General features: G+C 37.7%; 1 protein-coding gene across 1 annotated transcript in view; it reads right to left on the bottom strand.

The window, feature by feature from the left end:
- LOC149081516 (uncharacterized) overlaps positions 1-18,465 on the bottom strand; it is a 108,477-nt gene extending 90,012 nt beyond the window's left edge. The window contains exon 1 of the mRNA XM_089237358.1: positions 18,172-18,465. Within this exon, the coding sequence (XP_089093484.1) occupies positions 18,172-18,226 (55 nt within the window). The 5' untranslated portion in view covers positions 18,227-18,465. The remainder of the gene's footprint in view (positions 1-18,171) is intronic.
- Positions 18,466-26,359: the final 7,894 nt, after the last annotated feature.

Here is a 26,359-nt window from a genome sequence, read left to right as displayed (position 1 = left end):
CAACCCAATTTGTTTTCTTTCTATGGTGTGAATCCCAAAGAATGCACAACTTATGTATATATTTGGAAACAAGTACTACTTCAATACATTTATTTTATCTGCTAGTTTACGTCCACGTTCTCTTTAAGGTATCCGACGACGTTGAAAACGTCATTTTGGAAGAAAATATGGATTTTAATTTTTTTAATTTTTTATAAAAGCCCCGTTTGTTGTAATTCCAAAACGGGCCTTGTTTTGTTTATATGATGTTTAGAATCAAAGTTACATTCACTTTAGTGTTGCGTTTTTACATGCAAGTAATACGCGAATAAAGACTTTAAACGTGTTTTACGTGAATGCTATTTTTTGACATTTTACTTGACTTTGTGACATGATTTATAAAAATTGATTCATTGCATCCTCACGAAATTTTAATGTGATATTTTGCTATATATTGTTGAGGTTAGGAACCAAAATCTAAAGTATATCACATATATTTTTTGAATTACGGTGTTTTATAGGCAAAATGTAGGATGAAATTTCAAAAAATTCACACGTACTTAAACATATTTTGGTGTAACTTATGAACATACCATGCAATCCTTTAAATTTTGGTTCATAACCTGCAACAGTACTAGCTTAATGCACTGTGACAATCACAAAACATTTCATTAATAAAATTTTTTGCAATCGTGTTTCGAATATCACGTGAATTTTGCCTAAAACTTGACATAAAAACGACTTTTTCATAGAAAATATAATAAATAGACCAAAATTTGTCCTCTGTTTTCACCATTTCGAGACACTTTCTATCAAAAAATGTATTTAAAGTTCACTCCAGAACCATTTTAAAGAAAAGTGACAAGAAAGGTAGTCGGATACCTTATGACCCTGTATAAAGAGTACAATTCGGAATAGATTTTTTTTTAATATTTTTCCCGCCTCTCTATAGGCGTAATTAATTATGAATAAAATTATCAGCTCAAAATAAAAAAATCACGCATTGTAGTGTTAGCTACCAGAAAACATGAATCTCGAACGAAAAACATCCGGATCTTTTTACTGTGGGTATAATTTCCGTATTCTGCGGACGGAAAAAATAATGTTACGAACTGTAGGCAATAGATGGCGCACTTCTTTTTCGCGGTCTTCTGTTGGCAACGGGAGTTGATGCCGGTTTCGGTTTATCGGAGAGGGATGCGATTGGTGAGAACATTCCAGAAGGTCCCGCCTCTCCAGACAGTAGTTCCCACACCTCCACACGGTAGCGCCGCTAACTTGGAAACTGTAAACTAGAAATTTGTGGAATGTTCTTTTTCTCGAAGTTTCTACCAGGGTTATAAATAGTGTGGCGCTCACAAGATGGCAAGCTAGAATAAGAGAGAGAGATTGGATGAAAAGTCAGTTGTGATTTAACTTTACGAGAAAGTTGTTAGCTCTCTGATTAGCTTGTAAATACGTGTAAATTGCTGTTCTGTAAATAAATCTGTGTTTGTCCGTCGAACCGCTTCTTGTTTTGCAATCGCGAAGTCTTGTGAAACATTATCCGGAACAATAATAATAACTGCGGCCTTCAACTGTGCAAAGTCCCAACAATTCCTTTCACGGGTTATCATTTTAAGAATCCATGCTAATTTAAATTTGTGAGTTCTCATGGGCTCGTCGTATCTTGAATATTTTCGGAACCATATTATTTGTGCAATTTTTAAAATGTGAAAATAGTCCAAAGGTCTTATTTTCTACTCTTGATTTCCTAATGGTTTTTCGAAAGGGAATCCAATCGAATACACCCAAATCCCAAAATCAATGAGGCACGAATCCTATAATTCCGAGTTAATCTTGGGAACCGTTTCGAAACATCCTCGGATTTCTCGTCACGACTCGCGCAAATTAAACGAAATATTCATTCCACCGCCGCAAATCGATGATTTCCGAACTTTCTGAGAGATCGTAATTTCGGGGAAACTAGTTGTCGGGATTATTATCATTAGTGTATAGAACCAAGTTTGTAAAGATTAGGCTTTCGTATATTTATTTTAGCCTTCGTGAGCATTGAAATATTTCATGTCATTTTGGTACCAATCAACATACTTTTCCGGCTCTACTATTTGGTTCGAATTTCGGTCCTAAACATACATGACGTTTGTTTTAATTTCCACTCTGAATATTGTGTTTTACGAAATTGTTCCAATCTTCCTCTTCGTGGACTCTACGAAATGCCAGAGGTGGCTTGGGAGCACCAACTCATTTTGAATCGGATCGTTTGGTTCCGTTTTGCTTGGTCCCGAGATTAGCACTCTCGTATTTTTAAGGTAAAATGTTTCTTCCGGAAATAACTTACTCGAGTATTCGTCGCATTCCCATAAAAACGTGTTTGAATTGGCTCCCGGTTGTTCTGTCATGATTGATTACTACTGTTGGAGACATAAAAAAAACAACTTTTGAACAAGCAATCCAGGTGTACAGAAACACCAATGAAAGTCCAGTTTGTGATATGGCGACATAAGTTGCGGATGAAGACCAGCAACCACGTAGATTCGCACAGGTGAATGAGTACAGTATATTAGTAGATGTCGCCCAGCCATCTCTTCATATAAGAACCCACTGCAAAGAAAAATATAGTCTGTTTTCATGAAACGGGTGTCCTTCAACGCCACACCTTGACCAATTTACATAAATTCTGCGAAGCGGTCAAAATAAATTACTAGGAATTCGATATTGTACAGTGAAACTCCTCTTTTGCGCACACCGGCGGCACAAAACAATCGTTCATAAAAGAGGTGATGACCATAACAAAGAGGTCATATTGAAGCCCTTGAAACAAAAGGAAACCATTACTTGGCCGTAAAAGAGAATTTATTCAATTTTGTATTACTGTTTTTGATCTATTTGTATGAAATATAGTTACATTTTTGAAAAATAAATTTTTCTCAACACATGGTCATGCTACGAATCATATCAAAACAGACCTAAGGATACTCTTTCAATCTTTCTTTCGGCATCTAAGAGAGCAGTGGTTCTCAACCTTTGAAAGCCCGCCGCCTGGTTTCATTTATTTTTGTAAGTAGAAGGCCCGGTGTCAAACACACGACTCCCGGCGAACGAATGGGGAAAACTAAAACGACCAATCACTCGCAGCCCGGTATGAAAGTTACCAGGGCCCGGTCATGAGCCACGGCCCAGTGGTTGAGAAACACTGTCTAAGAGTGTCTCACTTCGTTGAAAGGCTATTCAGCAATGGAATTTTGTAGAGCAGCGGTTCCCGATCGGGAGTACCCGTGCCCCAAGGGGGTCCACGGCCCGATTGAGAAATTATAAACAAAATTGAAGCTAAGTTGTGAAAATCAACAATGTAAATTACCTGATTAAATTAACGAGAAAAAAAAAACATAGCTTCAACATTGGTAGGCTGCAATGACTGGCTATGTTGTTATGATTTTTGACAAAAATTGTACTTGTGGTGACATCTCTCACTAGGAGTAAGAATTTTTTTTTCCAGTTCAGGCACAGGCATTGCTATTGCATCACATTTACTAGTACTGGGGATAGAATGTCCTCTATTGTTCTCACTGACAAATTGGTGTAGTTTTTACTGCTATGCATGGGGGAGAGGGTCCATGATAGACACTACTACTACACCAGACATGCACCTCGTCCATATTCCTCTGCGGAACCTCTAACGGATTGGTACATGTTGGAATATGCGTGTAAGTGTAGCGAAACCTGACGTAAAGTTTGTTTCTGTGTAATGCTTGTTATGTGTAGTGCTGCCATTTGCCGCCAGTTTTCCCAACTATGAGTGAAGTGTAATTACTGAATGATTTATCGTTGTAGGCCTGTTGCTGTCTGTGGCTAGACTTTTTAACGGCGAGATCGACTCGCATTTGCGCCTCGAAGTTGGGTACCACAGGAAACCAACTGCAGCCGACCACCACTGTGGTGACGGTGGGGTTCGAACCCGAGTCCGTCACTATGACCACTCGACCACCGCAGCGGCTATGATAGGCACTAAGATTTCGGGGGGGGGGGGGAGGCGCGACTAAAAGTATTTGGGAACCGCTGCTGTAGAGCACCTTTCTCAATCGAGCATTATAACCCTTAGCGGTCGAGAGCTTTCTTTGGCATTTCGTTCGTACATTTAAAGCCCCATCCCCCTTTCAATTAAGGAAGCCCCTGATTGTTCGTCCCCTTGAAAATTTTGTATAGCTTATAAGTTTCGCTAAGAAGCCAAATTCACAGGGGAACTTCTTATTATCGTGAGGGGCCCTTGTAAGAATGAAATACTGTAATATATCTTATTGTGGTTCTCCGTCGAATACAACTTGACTAAGGACCGCATGAGGTCAACACCTTCCCCCCCCCCTCCCCAAATCGTGTAACCTCAACGCCAGGGTGCAGGGGCTTTCGGCAATCTTGCTTCTGTTCGCATTTTAAAATTAAGAGGAAAAGACATGGCGATTGAAAACGCTTTTTTTCCTTCCCTTCGTCTAATTCAAGGTTGTGAAAAAGTATACGTTTATAATATGCAAAGTATTCTCCCTGCTTGTATTCCGCAGGCTGTACGCAGCAAGATGAAATTATCTGCAGGTTCAATCAAATGAAAAGGTTAGGATATATATTGAGGCAGTAGATAGAAAGGGGAGATTCAATTTCTTTGCGCAGATAATGCACCGCTGCTTTTTGACGACCATCATTTTTTTATGGGCAGTATATTTATATTATATCATAATCATTGGTTTTTCATTGCTCCTATTGGGTTGCTGTATTTTCTGTGTAGTTTATATCCGACATCCATATTTTTTTATGAGCATCTATTTCAAACCACCTTATTGGGCATTTCCTCTGTTGTGGTCTTTGCATTTTTTAATGAAATTGTTGGAATTATGTATTTCAATAATTAATTTTTGGACATATACAGTCAAACCTCGTTAGTGCGTCATCCGGTTAACACGTCACTCCGCTTACCGGATCACTTTTTGGAAGTCCCAATTATCTTCATGCAGGAATTGGCACAGCTATGGCTTACTAAGTCATATTTTTGCTCTCCCAAGAGTGACTCAACGAGGTTTGACTGTATATATATATTTGTTTAAAAATTAATATAACCTCACCCTACACACACACACATATATATATGGTGAGCATAAAGTACGCAGAAACTTTAAAACTTTATAAAAACCGCTGTTTGCAGGATTAGCATCGCTAGGTCACGTTAATTTTTGCCAGGAAAAAAATAACTCAAGAAACAACCAATAGATGGTGCTGACGTACACAAGTCAAACAAAAGATACGCAAATAACGAACAGAATGCCTCCAAATCACAGCCGTATGTGTTCCACTGACCGTGACCACCACCACCACCACAGGGGATAACACATTGCAGGCGAGTCACGAATCCAGCAACGCCAGAGTGCAGCAGGTCCACATACACGGTTTACAAAGGTGAACTGTTTTGTGGATTAGGAGCGCAAGTTCTTATAACCGTCTCATTCGCATATTTCCACCGAAGTCGCTCATACAAGCGTCATCTGTTGGCTGTTTTTGGAGTTATTTCTTTTCCTTTCTTAAAAAAATTCCCGCGACCCAGCGAAGCTAACTTTGCAAACCGTTTTTTATATTGGTTATTTTTTCGGTTTTTATTCATTTTTAAGTTTCTACGGACTTTTTCTACGGAAACAAAACGTTTCAAGGGGGTTGGTGCGCGCAAATTTTCCAAAAAACACATATTTTTCAATTTTTAAATACTATGAAATTTTCTGCGTCTAACTGTGTTCAAGTTTTTGTTCCACCTGTATTAAAAATATTTTTAATGTATTTTTACATTAACTGCTGGCAGGCATTACACATGCTAATGTTTTTCACTAAAATGCGTTTTTCTCAAAACTATGTTTATTGTGTTAGATAAGGAACATTTTTTCCAACACCGCTCATTCAAATGCCATGAAACTTTGTGTGCCTCTCAACACTATAGGTGTTACACACGTTAACACGAGCTTTTATGATTTTAATTGTTGGTTGTTTTTTATTATCGAAATTTAACTCCAACAACATGCAACTTTTTCAAAAATCATCAAAATTTACAAATATTTTGTGCCATAAAAAATTTTAAAATAATTTTAATAAAAAATCCTCGTGTTAAAGTGTGTAACGCTACAGTGGTGAGAGACATACAAAGTTTCATGACATTTTAATGAGCGGTGTTCGAAAAAATGCTCCTTATCTAACAATAAACATAGTTTTGAGAAAAACGCACTTTAGTGAAAAACATTAGCATGTGTAATGCCTGCCAGCAGTTAATGTAAAAATACATTAAAAATATTTTTAATACAGGTAGAACACAAACTTAAACACAGTTAGACGCAGAAAATTTCATAGTATTTGAAAATTGAAAAATATGTGTTTTTTGGAAAATTTGCGTGCACCAACCCCCTGAATTGCACAAAAATCACTCTGTATCAGTTATGAGACTGAAAACACAGAGCGTCATAAAATCACAAATCTTGAAATGCCCCCCTCCCCTCTCCTTTATCTCCCAATTAGAAAGTTTTCGCTCTGTTTTCTCCGGAAGCCAAAATCCACCAAAAAAATGTCCATGTTTCTAAAGCCCCGTTTATACGTGCAATAAAACATCCCGGAACGCTTTCGGTAACAGGGATTTTCACTACAACCCGTTTTTACATGTCATTTAGTTTATCCGCCCTTCCCCCCTTCTTTTCGGAAGTCGTCACGTGGGTTGAACGGGTGGGTGGCTCAAAATGGCCGACGAAGGAGCTAACAGCAATTTTCGCGGCACAAAGGATTATGGGGAGGTCGAAGTTACCGACCATTATTCCATAACAAAGTTGGGACTTTTTCGATAGAACTCCGTCTCACCTTTCACCCCCCCCCCCATGAGGAAAAAAAAATTGCCTTGCAGGTAATAATTCACCAAAGCTCCCCCCAATCTTACACATATATACGGGGATTTCGTGCAATATTCGTTGAGATATAATTCGAAAATCGCTAAAAACTTGGGAAGAAAAACAGCATAAATGTGTTTCCGGTAAGTTTTACGCAATCCTTTCCCGACTTTTCTCAGATATTTGAATTCAAATATCTCAGCGAACGTTGCATTTCGGAACATGATTTTTTTTTTCCTCAAAAGAGACAGGGCAAAAACTTTCAAATTGAAAATTCTGTGGTGTTTGGTCAGAACATGATATCTCCGAAGCACGACTTTTTGATCTAAAAGGAAGTCTTGCTAATTATAACTAATTAGAAGTGAGATAAATGCACAAATACGGGCGTACGACTAAACAACATGCTGATGTATGATATTTTCATTTGTATTTGTGTGTACACTTTATTTTTGATTTTTAAATGACAATGAGAGAGAGAGAGAGAGAGAATGCTTCTATCTCTAAACTGTGATTTTGGAGTTATCATGTTCTGACCAAACACCACAGAAATAGAGGACAAGGGGACCGTTTAAAAATTTAGATTTTATATTTAATGATAAAAATATATTTTCACGCTCAAAATTGGTACAGAGTGATTTTTGAACACATTATGAGCACTTTTTAAATTAGAACCCGACCTCTACGACGAATGGCTGATGAAATAAATGCCGAACCAGCAGTTACAGTACATCATCCTTCATATTGCCAAACTGTTTGTTCAGGCATTTCTAACGTCAGTTCGAAATATTACTTCTAAAAGGTAAATGAGGGAAGAGTTTTTTTTTTAAAGGCTTCTGAGGAATCGATAAATGTAACTCTTCGTAACCTTACAATTCATTTCGTAAAATCTTTCTTTCGATGGGAACTTGTCTTTCACACACAAAGTGCCTTTGAAAGAGCGCAAAGAAGAAAACAATCACCGCTCACACGATTCTTCATTTTTCGAAGATCAAAACCAGACAGTTTTCAATGCAACAAAAGAAAGGGGGAAAGATTTACCGAAGACGTCGAGAGTTTGTGTAACAATAACCATCATCATTATTTACGTATTGTTGTATATGCAGCGGATGAAATAAATGAAATAAAGATTTCATTTCATAAAATCAACAGAAAGATCAAAAGAAATGAAAGTGAGACGAAATAATATATTTCCCGTAAATTTAATATCACATTCTGAGCGAGATACGCGACTACAGCTTTCCCCCAACCCACGAACTTCCAGCTTTTTCTTAAGCTCTTGTTTTAATCTTAGATAGTTTTTTTAAACATATATAGGATACGATTGATTTTACGTCAATCTGGGAAAAGAAATTTCAGTAAACATTCGTCTAGGGAGATATTGGCTGATAATCCTTATTTTTGTCCTGTTTTGGGAAACTAAAATGATCAAATCTGAAAATAAATACGGAGATGGTCGCAAAAAATCGGAAATTCCACTTACAGGTATTTCGGGATATTTTAAATAATGTACAGTCGAATCCCGTTGTAATGAACTCCAAGAGAACGGAGAAATCACTTCGTTATATAGGAATTCCAGTTTTTTGTTTTTTTTTTCATTGTTCCTATGAAAACTTATCTGGGGGATTATAGAAACGTGTTCGTTGAAACGAGATTTTTCGCTATATCGTTATTCGCTAAAACGGGATTCGACTGTATTGTGCGGTGAATTCCCGTCGGGAAAATGAAAATCGCTGCACATTTAAGTGCATGTATATACAACGCACATATATATAACGTATCGTGTAACTTTAATTCTGTTATGACATTTCACGTGAATCACACTGTGAAACTTCGCGGATTGGCCGAGTCCGATTTTGGCCAAAGTCCAATTTTCAGAAATAATTCGGGCTCTGACCGGTCAATTCGTGAGGTAACTAGAGATCCCTGACTAAAGTTCGATGCGCTGATGTAAGAAGTTTCGGTAGGCACCGAATCAATTTTTTTCCTCGACAACCTGTGATACACGGTTATACAATATAGTAGCTGAATCGGATTAGCTCCATTTTGGATTACTCCATTACTTACAAATTCATTCTCCACCCCTCATCAATTAGCGATAATTATGAAAATTATAGTAAATAGTATTTTTGTGATGCAATCAGCGGTATCCCGTATTTAAGATCGCAATTTCCCGCATTTACCTCGATGCTAATATGGTTATCCCAAGTACACGGGTAAAACTTTTTTATTGGAACCCATAAGGGTTATAACGTCCATTAAGTTAATTTCTTATCACAACTGAATGATTTTTCCTTCAGTACATTAAATAAACATGTCTACCTCCGGACCAGACTTCCTCGCAAAGCTGGCCACCAAGGAAGAGGGAACCCCCTATACCCTACCAATCTCTCAATTACTATACAAAAGAAAATGGATGCAACAATCATTACGTCACTGGCAAGAAAGATGGGACACTGAATGTACAGAATTTCGTAAGATCCACGAAATTCTACCCAAAGTCAGTATGCGCCACTTGGCCCGAGTGGCGCCGTGGTAAGGTGCTCGTCTTCCACTATGAAGGTTACCATCAAGATTCATGGGTTCGAATCCGGGCATAGACCATTAGAAGCAAGTTTTTACCTACCGAACCTGGGGCAACAACCGATGGATGGAACCTTCATTTCCCTTCAACTCCTCTGGTTGGAAATTGCCGTATGGCGATGAGTTGGTGTGCGTTAAAGCAATATACACCACTTGCCATGGCCCAGAAACACATCACAATCTTTTTCACCGAACACGGGCCATTCCCGGCCTATCTGGCAAGATTCAAAATAGTAGCCTCTGCGAAAAAGAGGGAAATAATTTTCATTTCATCTCACGGTGCGTCAAGACCAAAGAATTCCATTTTAAATTACCAGACCGGGACAAGCTGACACTGTGGAAACGACGCATCATCAGGAGTCCGATGAATGCAAATCGCATGATAAAACTTGTGAAACATGCGAAACAGAATTCAGACGTCCAATTAACCGGACTGACGATTCCAACGACTCCGAATGTACCGCCTCAGAACCAAAACCAAAAATTCCTAGCCTGCATCCCATGATCACAAGACTCAGGAGTAAAGAAAGATCACTCCAGGCGACCCTTCCTCCCTTTAAGATACCCTCTACACACATCAATGTTTCTTAACCTTTTTTCAGCCCTTATGGATCACATTTTTTTCCCGTGGCCCCCTGTCCTATCCTAGGGTCCCCCTCTACCCTCATTCAAGAGTGAGATACTTTCTATTTTTTTTATTATGAATGAAAATTTAATAAATCAGACCAATCTTTGGAATCCTGGCTAGGCACGGATTCAAATGGTGGATTATCATCTCTCCCAGGAGTCAAATTATATTGTAAAAAACGGTCTGTGTGAAATACGGGACGATCCAACGAACAAAATAAATCAACCCTCCCAACACATCAACCGTTACTGTGACGGCCCTTCATACTTAGCTGGAAGTAACAGCTTACATGTGAAAATCATAGTACTAGCTCCCATATAGTGCAGTCCCTCTCCCTCCATTATAGACATGAAGACCCGGGTCATGCCCACATACACCCAAGGGTTAAGATGCCCCTCGTTCTATGGACGGATCTGATGAATTCTGAAAGTAGTAATATTTTTCAACCATGTTTCACTTTTAAAGCTTTTCTCTTCACAGCTTTCCCTTCGCCACCTGTCGTGGATCACCTTTCTTCTGATTTTCTCCCGTGGTCCCCCTAGAATATCCCAGGACCGCAAGGGGGCCATACGGCCCCAGGTTGAGAACCACTGCTCTACATCACAATTACAGCATTCAGATGTTAATGTATATAATTAATCTGTGTTTAATCTATGTTTCGATTAATCTAATGTTTTTTTTCTTTCTTCTCTTTGGTATATATATTTATTATTATTTCATTTTCTCTTATGTTAATCCTGATTATAACATGCTCAATGTTCTCTGATTGATTGTTTCCATAGAATGTATATAATTATTAAATAGAAGATGCTCTCCGACACGACCCAGCCTCCCAGGAGGTGAAGAGAGGACGTTGTCTTGCACAACAGCTCTGGGCGTGTGAGTGGTCATCAATCAATCAATCTACCTCCGGACCACCTGTGCCATCGTCGCGGACCATAGGTTAGACAAGGATGATATTCACTATACATTTCTTTCTTTCTTTTTAGAGAGACAGGCCATTTCGAGGAACGTAAAAAGGCGTTCGATCTCACCAAAACGATTCCGCAGTTTAGAACCGCACAAAAATTGAAGTTCTCGAAGGTTCGCTATTTCTTGTACATCTCTTTTTCTTTCCGTTTATAAAAAATGTGCTTCAGAAAAAAGAAATTTGAGGTAATAATGCATTCTGTGCTCCCAGATTCCAAAAGAATATTTGCTCTTCCTGGCAACATTGCTTCAGGGCCTGTCTATTCGTCTTCCTCTCGATCGTCTCAAAAAAAACAGACCGTTCCGTGGATTTTCTATGTTTAGTTTATCTGCTTTATGTAACTTTACGTCTTATTCTCGAGTCTTGTTTTCTCAACGTAATGACGAAATTGTGACGTCACGTACACGTGTGGCTAGACGAAAACGCAAGAGAGCAAAAAAATAGCTTCAAAGAACAAATATAAAAAGGAATCCCTATATTCGTCTGTTTCTTTACGTATTTTTACAACGTTAACAGATCGTCTTTTTCGACATCAATGAAGTGTCAGACGGTTTTTCCAAAATCCGGTGTAGGCGTTTTTGCGAATAAATATCTTTGAAGAAGTACAACTTTTCGAGGCCAAATAAACTTACATTTTTATGGCTTGAGTTTTATCACCTCATGTCTAATACACGTATTATTGAAGGATGTGCCGCATTTCATTGGATGAAGAGAACGGTTCTAACTAACTAACCGAACAATGACTCAGTCCATATTCCGAGGAATTTCTAACTGATAGCGTTCGTGTTTCTAATACAGGCCGAGTCTTATAGAACCGGCCCAATGGATTAGCTAATAATTGTTTGATATAAGTACTGCTAAATATTTGGATATATCTATAAGCGAATATTAATATCTCTCTATAAGCACATATTAATATCTTTAACTGAATTTATATTTGAATATATCTATCTTCTAATATCGAATAAGCGTCTCTCGGCTTCCTAGAGTAGAATAGTCAAAAAATTTATGAATGGCGCAAACAGGTGGCAGCACATAGGGTGCTAAGTCCAATGACATCAAGATCCCCAGACCTCAGAAGCCTTGATGTCTTTTTAGGGGGGGGGGGGGGGGGGGTTATTCTGAAATACAGAGTGTACGCATTGAACGTTGAGGAACGGGAGACGATCTAATCCCTATCTGAGAGAGGTACCGAAGCTTTCCCGAAGGATGGGTGCATATACAACCAAACCTCACACTCACGCATTATAAAATTTGGAAGAAAAAAAGCATTCCTGCTGTGTGTGAATCAGGACATACACCAAAGGAACACCGCAACTCATCACTAATCGATTTCCCACGCATCTTCAAGAAAACGGCACCCACTTGCTCTAATCTCTACAAATGGTCCTCCAACGTACAAGGTTTGTTATATATGTATAGGGCATCTTTTGTCATGTATCTCTGTAAGCCGCTGTGGTGGTCGAGTGGTTACAGTGCCGGACTCGTGATGCGAGGATCCGGGTTCGAACCCCACAGTGGTGGTCGGCTGAAGTTGGTTTTCTGTGGTTCCCAACTTCAAGGCGCAAATGCGAGCCGATCTCCCCGTTAAAAAGTCTCGCCACAGAGAGCAACAGTCCTACAACGGTAAATCATTCAACCATAACACTTCACTCATAGTTAGTAAAACTGGGGGCAGATGACAGCACTACACATAACAAGCATTACACAGAAAAAACAAAACTTTACGTCAGGTTGCACTACACGTACATTCCCGCATGTATCGATTCGTTGGGGGGTTCCGCGGGGGGGGGGGTGTAGCAGTAGTAGGTAGGGGCTCGGGGATCTTTGATGCAGCCACCTCGTTGGGCAATTTGCCTGTTGTGGCGTTGTATTTGTATTTGTATTTTGTGGGGCCGGTTCTCTATATGAATCACCTTTTACACTACAGTTATTGATTTTGACTGTTGCTGCAGGTAACTGTCAAGGAATAATCTGATTCACGGTGTTCCTCCATATGTGGGCGGATTTTCATCCACTATTTCGTTACTCATAACTGATATTATACTACTATTTAACCGTATACTCGTAAACATTCCTAATCCGAATATACGGAAGCATTTCACTTTTTTGAAGGTAAAAGTAAAAAGCTATATGAATAAAGTAAAGCTATAAGTTAAATTACATTAGTGTTATTCTTGTCAGGAAAAATATCTCTCAAAAGAAAATGAAGGAACTTTTCATTCAATCCGATACAAAATACAATCTCTATCTTCGGTGAAACAAGAAATTCCGCCCCAAAAGAAAAGTCAATCTCCTAACCAAGAAATTAGAAAAATATTGCGAAAAATTCGTTTCGATTTCTAAGGAAGAAAGTAATTTCGTCCGATTTCACGAACAAAATAAGAAACTCTGCTTCGGAACGGGAAAATGAAAGTAATATTTGTATTCCTTAGACCTCCATGGCAATCTTGTGATAACCTTGTTTGCAACAACAAAAAAATAATAATAATAAACTTTTTCCAGTTTTTTTCTGTGTATTGTGTCATTTTTCTTTCTAACCCGGTTTTCCAGAGAATGTACAAAATTTATTGATACACAACAAGTCCCATTTTAAGGGAATGAGGTTCTTTTTCCCATGCGGCGAATTTTCAATTCCAGGTAAAGGTCTGGGAAACACTTGTGGCTGATTCAGTTATTGATTCTCTCTCGCTCTCTTTTTTCACATTATTTTCCTACTAGGCAATCTACTTATTCAACAGCAATATACACCACCAGCAGAAAAATGAAGGGAGGTTGGCCGAGAGGGTCCTGAAAAGATCCCCCTAAATAAATGTTTCTATATTTTTTACTAGAGAATCTGTTTTGAAAAATCGATATAAGAAGCTAGCAAAAATTTTGGCTGGAACGCCCCGTGATGTCTTAGACCAGGGCCTACAGCAAGGCTGTCTCATGAGACGCTGGAGTCGGTACTACCTGCAGGACTGAGGGCGCCCGCTTTGCTACGTTGTTAATTACGGTGATTTGCAGAAACGCTTGTACTGCCCCTTCTATTAAATTCTTTGCAAAATTATGTTTTAGATTTTCATTGGTGTCTGTATATTTATTTTGGCTAGCTTCGTTCATCGATTTAAACACTTGGAACAAGACGTTTTGTAACTCCCACTAAGAATGTTTATCTCGGGTCTATTTCGGTGGAGCCACGTACGTAAGCTAACTTTTATTGGGTTGATTGAAAGCGAACTCGAGAATTTCAATTATCTTCTAAACTTTCTATTAGTTTTTAATTACCTTTATGTTTTTATTTGAATTAGGTGTAGCTTTTGAAAGCCTTGACAGAGAACTTCGGTATTACAATACAACTGCAACATAAAAGCATGGGAAGCGAATATGATAAAAAAGCCTGACATAAAATGTTTGAAGTTCTTATCATTATTTTGCATGAGAAATCACTCATTTAAAAAACAGCAAAATAAACAACTAAAATTTAAAATAATCCTCTTCAACACAGTACGTTCTGCAAGCCTGATGTCCTTTGTGAGAAAGATACAGCAGCTCTGAGACCTTGTCCACTGAGCCAAGGCTTCAGGCGCAACATCAAAGCTATGAAACAGCCCTTACTATATATAGCCCTGTACCTAGACGGCATATATAGGTTTGCGTCTTTTGAGTGGCGATCTGAATTTTAGCTGATCTCATACTGAAGTTTCGAGTGATAGTATTCGTCTTCAGATGTCTTAGCAGCTTTTCTGGTCGTATATGAATTTCAGAGAACATATAACCCGTGTGCGTTATATACATACTGTACCCAGTGAAGAAAATTACAATATCTCACGCGAAATGTTCATCGCTGAAGGTCGGAAATTCCCTCGAGTTTCCTACTGTTCCAAATATTTCCGCAGCCATTTCTTTCACACTTGTATATAGACAAATCTTCACTTCGCGCGATTATAAATTTTAAATCCACCACCGGTGCCCACAGTCCTTCATAGATAGGAACTCCTCAGCCTTTTAAAGCCAGATATTCGGTTCAGTGAAATTTATGACGATAGGAAAACAACATTAAACGGAAAATTATACAGGGAAAAAGACCCAAAATATATAATCTGCAAGATGTGTCTCCGAGATGAAAACCTGAGAAATCTGACGTTTAAACTTTTTTTAACTGCTAATCGAGTCTTGTCAAGGTGGTTATGTGGATCATTCTAATGTTTGACAGTCAATTTACGGGAGATATCTTTATCAACTTAACATAACAACCCATGTCGGTTTCGAACTCTATTGCGCAAACTGTGAAGTAAGGATATTGAAACCACACATGGAGAGGAATTGAAGATACAGTCAAAGCTTCATAAGAAGACTAGCTGTTACCCGCGGCTTCACTCTCGTGGATTTAGTAATCTGAAAATCCCTCCTCCCTTAAGACCCCTTTTGGGGTAAAATTTAAAAAAAAAATTCCTTCTTAGTAAATCTCTACATTATAAAATAAATTCACTGACCAAATTTTAAAAAAAAAGGCGTTAACAATCGCCTTTTTCGAAGCTTCTTGGACTTCTTGAGACAGTTTCCCAATCTTTTCGGTCCAGCAACCCTTTCTTCAAAGAAAAAAAAAAATTCTCATTGCCCCTCTCCTAATTCATAGAACCCTATACTAAACCCAAAGCTTCTACCCCCACCCCGCTAGGGGGCGATATTGCACACTTTTGGAAACACTGTAATAAGACATATTTTGTGTGCTGCTGATTTTTTCTTCACAAAAGAAACGGAATTCGAACTAAACATCGCAAATAAAACGCAATCAGACTCAAAAACAAAGACTAGAGGATAAAATGTATAGACTTTACAAGCCTCTCCTAGAAAATCCTGCTTGCCGAGTGATGGATGGTTATCACATGCATCCTTAAATTAAGATTTGACGAAAAACGAATACATTATGTTCATAACTATTTAGTTATTTTATTAGTAAAATGTTACCGTAACAACATATTGAACGATGAATGAAAGAACAAAAAATGGTTTTTTGGTGTAAAATATCAAATTATTTATCTGACGATAATATATATTTATCCAAATAATTATTTTTTTCCAATCTTACGAAATAAAGGTATTCAATTTTAACTAAATTTATAAAACATCATTTTAACATCCATTAGCACCGTTTCTTAATCCAGGGTGATCAGCGAATAAGCCCTTATTTCAAAATTAAATATCTCTACAACAAAGATCAATAGAATTATGCGGTAAACGGTACGTTTATTAGCAAAACTGTAAGAATGTTGTACAGAAATTTCGAAAATTTAGTTTTTTTTTAAATTTTTTAAAATTTAAAAAAAAAACTGGAGATTTTCGGGTTCCGAAAATCTTCATTTGTGTGAAGAGAAACCACTGCATTCGCCTAAAGTTACTGCATGGGCTGCGGTATGCGCACGAGGCATTATCGGCCCCTTCTTCGTGCGAGAAACGATTACTACTGAACGTTACGTTACAATTTTCGAACAATTTGTCAGCACACATGGCGCATACCGCAGCCCATGCAGTAACTTTAGGCGAATGCAGTGGTTTCTCTTCACACAAATGAGGATTTTCGCAACCCCAAAATCTTCAGTTTTTTTTTTTTGTTTTTTTTTTAATTTTAAAAAATTTTTAAAAAAACTAACTTTTTTAAATTTCTGTACAACATTCTTACAGTTTTGCTAATAAACGTACCGTTTACCGCATAATTCTATTGATCTTTGTTGTAGAGATATTTAATTTTGAAATAAGGGCTTATTCGCTGATCACCCTGCATAATGATCAGTAGGCAGATTCGAGGAATTCATGTCTAATCGAATGAAAACTATTCGATTTTACACCACAAATATCAATAATATTTACATTGCTCCAGATAACTCTGATTGGGCACAAATACCGTATGTTTGGTAAGTCAAATTTTTTTTCACGCATATTTTACTTTTTCTCTAGTTCTTGAACGTTGACAAACGGTGCATTAACTAATAAGAAATATTTTTTTTTCAACTCAAATACTGTTGGTTATGTTCACGAAGCCCGCGGGCCGCCAACTCATACTGAGCCGTTTAGAATTTTAAAATGAAATCCAAATTTACAAGGGCTCCGCGTAATGTACAGTGACATCTTAACAGAAGGGCCAACGGAACCCCGAGTTAAACATGGCCCAAAATATTTAAAGACTTTCATTTATTGTGAAATTATTATTATTTTTTTCATAATTTGTCAATTTTGATTTTTCTGAAAACATTTATTTTTTTCACCAATTCCGCGCGCGTGCGCGGAAGAGTTTTTGAATAATTAAGTCTCCATTAACTATTTTTAAATTACTTCAAATGTTTCTGTTCTCGTTTATGTGGAAGAATTACTTCTTTTAATTAATCTTGAAGTTATTTCGTTCTTTATAATTACGGTATTATTGTTTTATTATTTTCTAAGTAATTACTATCACTAATTCTGAAAATTTTCTTGCCTATTCTTAACTTATTCAATAACTATGAAATTATTTCTTCCAATATTCCGGTAATATATTTCTGTAAATTCTGTAATTATATCAACGCCTTCTTGGATGCCGAGTTTTTCATACCAAATTACATGACATCATGGGACCCTAAAAACTATTTTGGCATAGGGGCACTCCCAACCCACTAAGACGAACCTAGTAATGCATCAAATTTACAACGTTACTAGTGTATCTGGAAATCATCTCCTAATTCCAAGTACCGCATATTAACTTAGTGGCTTGCGGACTTCATTAGCGAATTATTTTTCTAAATTTAATCATCTTTCAATGTTTCTAGTCATTTTTCTAAAAATTGTCGGTGGGCCATGGCAAAAAGCTCAAAAGCGGGCTGTGATTGAAAACACCGGCTATAAACAATACCACCACTTTGTTCTAGATCATTATATAGTCACTCACACAATCAGTCACTCATACGTTCAAGGCAGACGAAATGTCAGGTGTGAAATTTTTTGGAGGCCGAAACGTACCAGGGACAAAATTTCCTGATTCCGCTGAGGACAATACCAACACTATATTGCAGATCAGATCGTGATCATAAAATCATAAGAAAAATTCTGGTAACTAGCAGAAAAAACTAGAAAATTATTTCTGGGATAACTTGACTGACCTGCTGACAGTACGTGTAGTACCGCCAATAATTTTCCAACCGAGCCTCCATACATGCAAAAGCCTAATGGTACTAATAATCCCTGAGCGATACAGAACGTCTCTGCTTAGTATTGTACTAGTCGTGTTGTTGATGTCGAAAGTAACATGCACGCGGTGTTGCTTCACGCACTGGCACATGCCAACACGATTGATGTCTCCTCGTCGCGTTCTCAGCGCGTGCTGCAAACGAATTCACGCATACGGTCGGCAAAATTATAAATAAAAAGAACACAACATACGGAACGCGAAAACTTTCCGGCTTCCTGTTTTATACGGAAGTCCCCGAATGATGATTCCACTTCCAACAACATCCTCATACCCGATGTTTGGCGTCAATACAAACTGAGCCAATGTCTCTAAAACGTTGCCAAACGTTTCCCGTTCTTTTCATGGAAGATCTTCAAAGGTCCATTCTTTTCGAGGATAAATATTATTTTATATGTGTCCACAGTGTGTGGGAACGATCAGTCTTTTCAGCTCACGTTTAATTAACGTTGGAGCGGTAGTTGTTTCTTCGCTTTTCAAGCCATTTGTTTCAGCTGTCGGTGTGTAGTGAGAAGAATTTCTGAACACTAATCCTTTTAGTTTCGGTATCCAAATTACTAAAAACATTCTCGAGTCTTTTGTTCATCGTCATCATTCAAATTAATTTAGATTTCAATTTTAAAAAACGTTTCAAAAATCGATTTTTACGCGCAATAACAGTGTAGACTCATCCAGGCACTGGTCGGGGGCCTCATGATAATGAGATCTCGTAAACATTTTCGAGATTTAGAGCGTGAAAATTCCGCCCACGATGCTCTTAAGGCTGCCGGCGGCCCTTCGCAATAAATATTTGTCGGGTGCAGCCTGCCATAGAAATTCTCCCGCTCTGTCAAACTCTGTCAGTTGTGGGAACGCATTTCTGGCGAACAGACGTTTGAATGGGAAATTTGTTAACAGCAGACACACAGTTGCTGCAATTGTAATCGCTGTGGGTTAAGTCGTGGGAGGATGCACCCATCACTCGTTTATCACTGTATCTCTGAGGCAGGTATCTTCATGGTATACACAAGTTCGAATGACTAGATAAAAATGTTCTACGACAAGGTTTTCCAACTTTTCCACTAACAGAATCGTAAATTCTACTACATCCGATGAATTTTAGATTAAGTACGGTAAAATTCCGTTAAAAAAACGATAGTTCACAATGAAAATTGTCATCTTATACTGACTTCTCGTTATAAGGGAATATTCAATTTTTTGCTTTGTCAGGTTGTAAATTGCAGATAATTGCTGCTTTATCTACATAAAACGTCAATTAGATCATTTCGATTGAAAATTAACGAATAAACATTAACTCTAGTGATGAAATTGATTTTCACGTCTAACAGCAGTTTATTGTCTAAAAAGGCCGGTATTGCATTATGAAAGTTTGATAAAAGATCTTTAACAAAAATTTAAAAAAACAACTAATAAGCTTATTGGTTTACATTCGAGTGAACGTAATCAACAGGATTATTGGTTGTTGTTTTTTTTCTAGTTTTATAAAGATCTTTTTAAAAACGTCTATATTGTAATCCCGGCCTAAGACATATTTGCATAGAATTTCGTATTATCTAATGAATTACTCAGCCAACTGAACGATTAAAATTCTCATTAGCTATATCGCTGCTCACTTTCATCTCTGTACAAACTCATTAAAACTTTTCCTGTTTCTTCATTTTTGAAGATTAAAATCAGATAAGTTTCAAGGAATCGAGGAAAGTAAAGATTCACCGAATGTGGTGTACGTGTAACTATAATCATTATGGCTATTTACTGATATTTTTAGCGTAAGAAACAAGTAAAATGTATATTTTATTTAATAAAGAGAGTGAGAACTATCAAAGGAAATCGAATCGAGGCGAAGTAACTGATCGATATCATTCCCGCGAAGCCAATATGACGTCCTAGCCAATACGACGAGACACATATACGCCTGTCGCCCGACTTAACGAAGCTCGACGTGTTTTTAAAGCTTTTAAAGCTCTGGTTCAACCTCAGATCGTTATTAAAGATCTATATACGATTGATTTTCCGTCAGCCATTGGAGTAGAGATTTGTCGAAATAATGATTGATGATCTCGGTTATTGTCATTTTTCGAGCACATACTACAATGATCAAATCCAAAAATGAATATGGAGGTGGAGAAATAACACATGTTGGAAGAAAAACAATAATGGACCATAATCTTATTAAAATGGTTTTACTTGTATTTATTGTGCTTTACTTTGTTTTCTAATGGTTTACTTTTTTTTAATACATTTCGAAAAACTTGTTACTCAAGCGTTGAAACTCATCATTAGTATTCTTCAAAAAGGATGGAAAAATAGTTTTTATGTAAACATCCCTTTTAAAAGGTAACAAGAGTTCCGAAAAAGCATTTGTGCTTGAAAGATCTAGAATTAAGTGCCAAAATTTTGAAGGTGCACTCTTTCCCGCACCGTATACAATATGAAACTCTTTTTTTAGAAATAGAAACCAGTTTTGTGTAAAGTAGAAATCTATTATCGCATCGCTAAAATATTCCTCAGTCTAAAAAACAAAAATAACCTAAGTTCTCGAAGATTCAATACAAATGCTTTTCGTACATTCCTTTCGGTTTGCGTTCTAGGAAAAACATTTTTTTTTAAGATTGTTGAGATAATATATTTTCTTGAAGATTTCCAAAAGAATATTTTCTCTTCCGGTGCCTGGCAACATTGCTTCCGGGTCTATTTGTTCTTTCTCCCCAACGATTCTCTTGGAAGAAAAGACAGTTTTCGTGGATTTTCTATGTTTACTTCATCTGCTGTAATCAAATTCACGTCTTACTTTCGAGTCTTATTTACTCAACGCGATGACGGAACCGCAACGCACGCACACACACATGCGGCTAAACTCAACTTCCCGAAGGTACAATCTTCAATACATGAATTTTTGTTAATAAAATATTTTTTCATGAAGAATGGGTAAAATTACATTAAAAATGTTTTTCTCTGGAAAAATATCTCTCAAGAAAATGAAGATCTCTATCTCTCTCTCTCTCTCTCTCTATACATACATTAAATTGCCTACAAAAAACAGTTTCTACCTTCAACGAAACAACTTCGAAAATCCACAAAAGAGAAGTTGATCTTCTACGAAGAGAACTAGATAATATAATGCGAAGAAATTCACTTTGATTTTTAATGGAAATTAAAAATCAAAGAAATCTTCCGACAAAATGAAAAACTATTTTTTGTTGTTGTTGTTGTTTTGAAACGAGAAAATGAAAGTAATATACAGTATATGTTTCAAGGTATAAAAAACAATTTCTAAGGGAAAAAAAAAATATTTGTATTTCACAAGCTTCCATTTCAATACCACTAGGGGGGCCATATGGCTCCCGGTTGAGAACCACTGCTATAGACCACCGGGATTCTCATCTAATTTGGGGCTAGTTACGGGGGATTACTAGCAACAGTTACGGTTTAGGGGCCGTTCAAGTATTACGTGATCATCGATGGGAGGGGGGTTTCCGATTTGCTGACTTTTGATGACAAGGGGGAGGGAGGTTTGGATAATGCTTACGTCATTAACCACCCTTTATGAAAATATGAAATAGTATTTTTAATAGCATCTTACTCGCCCGCCAAAGCGAGAAAAACCTTTCGATAGTTTGTGGGCACTTGAAGTCACACCACCCCCCCCCCGTTGATAAGTGCCCTACAGAGCCACTTTAGTGACCTCTAAATGTTTCGCGGATCCAAGTGATCTGGAAGTGTGTCCGGGCTGCTTAAGTGCTCTGGAACTGTGCCACACATCACGCAAGTGATGCGTAATTGTATGCCACGGATCACTTAAATAATCTGAGAATGTGCCGCGGGTAACTTGGGTGATGTAGAACCGCACTGGGGGCCACTTAAGTGCTCTAAAACTACGTCCCATGTCACTCAAGGGATTTCCAAATGTTTCACGGATCGCTTAAGTGTTCTGGAACTGTGTCCCAGGTCATTTAAGTGATCTGAAAATGTGCCACGGGACACTTAAGCGATCAGCAAATGTGCCACGGGACACTTACGCGATCTGTAGATCTGCCGCTTAGTTCATTTTTTTACAAAAGTAGGTTTCAGAAGGGTAGGCCGCATCAAATAACTCCCCAGGGCCATATTTGGTCCACGGGTCAAGGGCCTTTATGCGATTTATCATTGTATTCATTGTATCAATGAATTTATAAGAAATAAATTTTGAGTTCATAGCCTTTAAATAACATTGAAATTAACAGAAGTTTATTATAATAACATATAAAAGTATTTTCTTCCGAAATTTCAATTAAAAAATAAATTTTTGATCGTGGGGGGACGCCACCGCCATTATTTATTTAAAAATAAATAGCGACCTACCACCAAAGCCATACAATGATGAATCGCATAAAGGCCCTTGACCCGCGGACCAAATATGGCCCTGGGGAGTTATTTGATGCAGCCTGCCCTTCTGAAACCTACTTTTTTAAAAAAATGAACTAAGCGGCACATCTACAGATCGCTTAGGTGTCCCGTGGTACAAGCACGAGCCCCCCCCCCCTATGCCCCTTCCCCGTGTACGTCTCTGATCCAAACAATATGCGTTAGGATTCAGCGGGGCAGAGCTGATGACGAAAAACTTGCCCACAAGGGGGGGGGGCGAGGGGGTGTCAAAAATGGCAAAAAAAAATGTGCTTACGTAATACTTGAACGGCCCCTCATCACAAAAATTCATTTATACATGACTTCCTACCTAATATAGTTTTATATAGTAGTTCTATTAACATTTTAATTTGAAATTTTAGTCTAGAAGAATCAAGATAAAACAGTTAGGTATCGAAAAAAAAGGTACGATATCGTAGAAAATATGAATTTGAATATTTGTATGGGGAAACCGTAGTTTTTTCATGTAAAACTGATAGTTTTCATCTTCAGACGCAGTTGACAGCTTCTCTGGTCGCCATATGGATATACGGGAGAGCATATTTGATACGAGATATACACGTACGTATCTACTGTACTTATCTCGGTGAAGAAAACGGCAATAACTCAAGCGAAAAACGTTCATCGCTGTGTCGAAAATTCCTTCGAGTATTTTAATATTGGAAGAGATATTTCCGCAGCCATTTTTTTTTCTCCGCTCGTAGATCAATCTTCACTTCGATCCTAAACCCGCGGTGCTTTATAGATGGCAGTTCCTCGAGCATTTCAAAGCCCCATACATTCGGTTCAGTGAAATTTATGACTGCAATATTGAGACAGAAAATGTCCCGGAAAAAGTCTCGAAATATATATTTTGGAAGATAAAAACCTGAAGGAATCTAAAATATTTAAAAATGTTTGAACGGCTATAGACTGATAACTGTGTGGTTATGCAGATTATTCAGATGTTTGACAGTCAATTGTAGTCATAGGGGTTATGAGCTTGACATGAAAACTTATGGAAGTTTTGAAGTCTTGGTGAAAACTGTGGAATTCGATTTTTGAAACCACGAATGTAACGGAATATAAGGTAGAATATTTCTAACAAGATATTGCTTTAACTGAATACGCAACATCCATATTTTGTGGATATTATCCACAAGTGTCTATTCTTACACAGTTTAAATAGACTTTTTTATTGATTTTATTCAATTACTTTCATTTTTTTACTATGCTGTGAAAATGCAGAGAAACCTCAATACAACGATACTCGATATAACGATAAATCTCTCGCCAACGATGTTTTTCAAATCATGTTTGGAATTGCTTATAGTCTGAAGTTAAACACCTCCCGATGCAACGCTATCCTCTATTACAGTGTTTCCAAAAGTGGGCAATATCGCCCTCTTTTCCGTTTTTCCGTTTAGTCCAAGATTTTAAACATGTATTTTGATATTGAAATCCAGGACCGAATTTTTTGTTTTCGTTGAAGAAGCGCTCAATGCAGGTTCCGTTAAAGACAGATTTTACTGTATTTAATAATTTGGAAGTAATTTCTATCACTAGTTCCGAAAAAAAAGTAATACTAATTTCTTTCATATGTTCTTAAGTTATTCACCAACTCCAGAATTACTTGTTTCCAAAATAACTGAAATTATTTCCTCACAGGAATTCTGGAATCATTCTTCTACTAATTTGAAATTTTCATCAATTACGAATTAATAATACAAATTATTATGAATAATAATTCTGAAATTATTCCTTTCAAAATTTCGGGATTTTTTTTTAAGTATTGCTGTGAATTCTATACCGCAGTGTAACTCACAGTGACCTGCGAGATCAATCTAATTATTATTTTGAATTTTATCGTTTCCCATTATTTTCAGCAACTTCCTAAACATTGTCGGCGGACCACGGCAAAAAGGTCAAAAGCATTGAAGAACCCAGCTGCAAACAATACCACCGCTATATTACAGATCAAAAGTGAACCATAGAATCATAAGAGGAAACTCTATTAATCACGCTGAGAAAATACTAGTGGGTAATTTCTGGAATAACTTGACTGACCTGCTGACAGTACGTGTAGTACCGCCAATAATTTTCCAGCCGAGAATCCATACATGCAAAAGCCTAATGGTACTAATAATCCCTGAGCGGTACAGCACGTCTCTGCTTAGTGTTGCACTAGTCGTGTTGTTGACGTTGAAAATAGCATGCACGCGGTGTTGCTTCACGCACTGGCACATGCCAACACGATTGTTGTCTTCTCGTCGCGTTCTCAGCGCGTGCTACAAACGAATTCACGAAATCACGGGAAAAATAGATGAAAAAAGAAAAGCAAAATACGGAACGCGGAAACTTTTTTCGGCTTCCTGTTGTATACGGAAGTCTCCAAATGATGATATTACTTCTCCTAACGCATCCTCACCTATTTGGCGTTGATTCAAACTGAGCCAATGTCGCTAGAAAGTTGCCAAACGTTTACCGTTCTCTTCATTGAAGATGCTTTAAGAAGTCCATTCTTTTCAAAGAGAGAGAAATATTATTTCCCATGTTCACGGTGGGAGAAAACGATCAGTCATTTTGGTTCGCGTTTAATTAAACGTTATGGCGGTAGTTGTTTCTTCACTTTTGAAGCCATTTGTTTCAGTTGTCAGAGTATAGTTAGAAGAGTATCCAAACTCCAATTCTTTTTTTGTTTCGGTATTCAAATTACTAGAAAACCCCTCGTATTTTTTGTTTATTTTCGTCATTCGTATTAATTTAAATTTCAGTCTAAAAGCAGTTCTAGAAATTGATTTTCACGCGTCGAGTGCAGTCTCCAACAGGAATTCTTCTGGTTTGTGGGAACAGATTTCTGAGGGGTTACTGTACGTGTTGCGAGTGAACGATTGAATAGGAAATTTACAGGTGGTCTCCCACGTCTCGTGACCCATTATTTATTTTACCCTTTACTAACACGGACGTAACATTGCATTCAAAAGCCAGTGCGTTGAAACAAGACTCCAAAAAATATAGTTGCAAAGGGATTTATCGTTATATCGAGTATCGTTGTAGCGAGATTTCACTTGGTAATGAATTCAATTCTAATTGAATCCAATCAGTTGTAAAAGGACGACGAAAAATTTCATACTTTTCTTTCAAGGAAAAACACTACTTAAGTCAAAAGGGGGAAGCGCCAGAGTGCCGTGTCGGTAAAGATGCTCGTCTTTCACCGTGAACGTTGCCGTCCGTTCTCAAGTTCGAAACGGAGAAGAATGTACATAATCTATATTTTACCTAACGAGCTTGAGCAGGCCACCAATAGATGGCGCCTTTATGTGGCCAGATTTTCCGTATGGTGAAAGTAGTGAAATTCAAACCGGATCTGTTTTCTTTCCTCTCTCTCTTCACCATCGCGAAGCTTTATAGTAAACCCCCCCCCCCCCGCCGCAGTTGGTTTTCTGTGGTTCCCAACTTTAAGGCGCAAATGCGAACCGATCTCCCCGTTTAAAAGTCTCGCCACAGAGAGCAACAGACCTACAAACAGCACAAATGTAATCAATCAGAACACATCACTCACTTTCCTTCTGAAATATAGAGATGGCAGCACTGAAAAATCAAACACAACACTACATATGCACTCAGACTGTTAGGTACACACACAGTTACATCTCCGGCACAACTCACTAGGTAGCGAATCACCCATAAATGGTGATAGACCTGAAAGATGATATAGG

The sequence above is a fragment of the Pholcus phalangioides genome, unplaced genomic scaffold (assembly GCF_987345545.1).
Source record: "Pholcus phalangioides strain wild (caught in Gottingen) unplaced genomic scaffold, Ppha-v1.0 ptg000010l_1, whole genome shotgun sequence".
NCBI classification, from domain to species: Eukaryota; Metazoa; Arthropoda; class Arachnida; order Araneae; family Pholcidae; genus Pholcus; species Pholcus phalangioides.
Note: the sequence above shows the minus strand (reverse complement) of the source record. Positions and strands in the feature narration are given on the sequence as shown.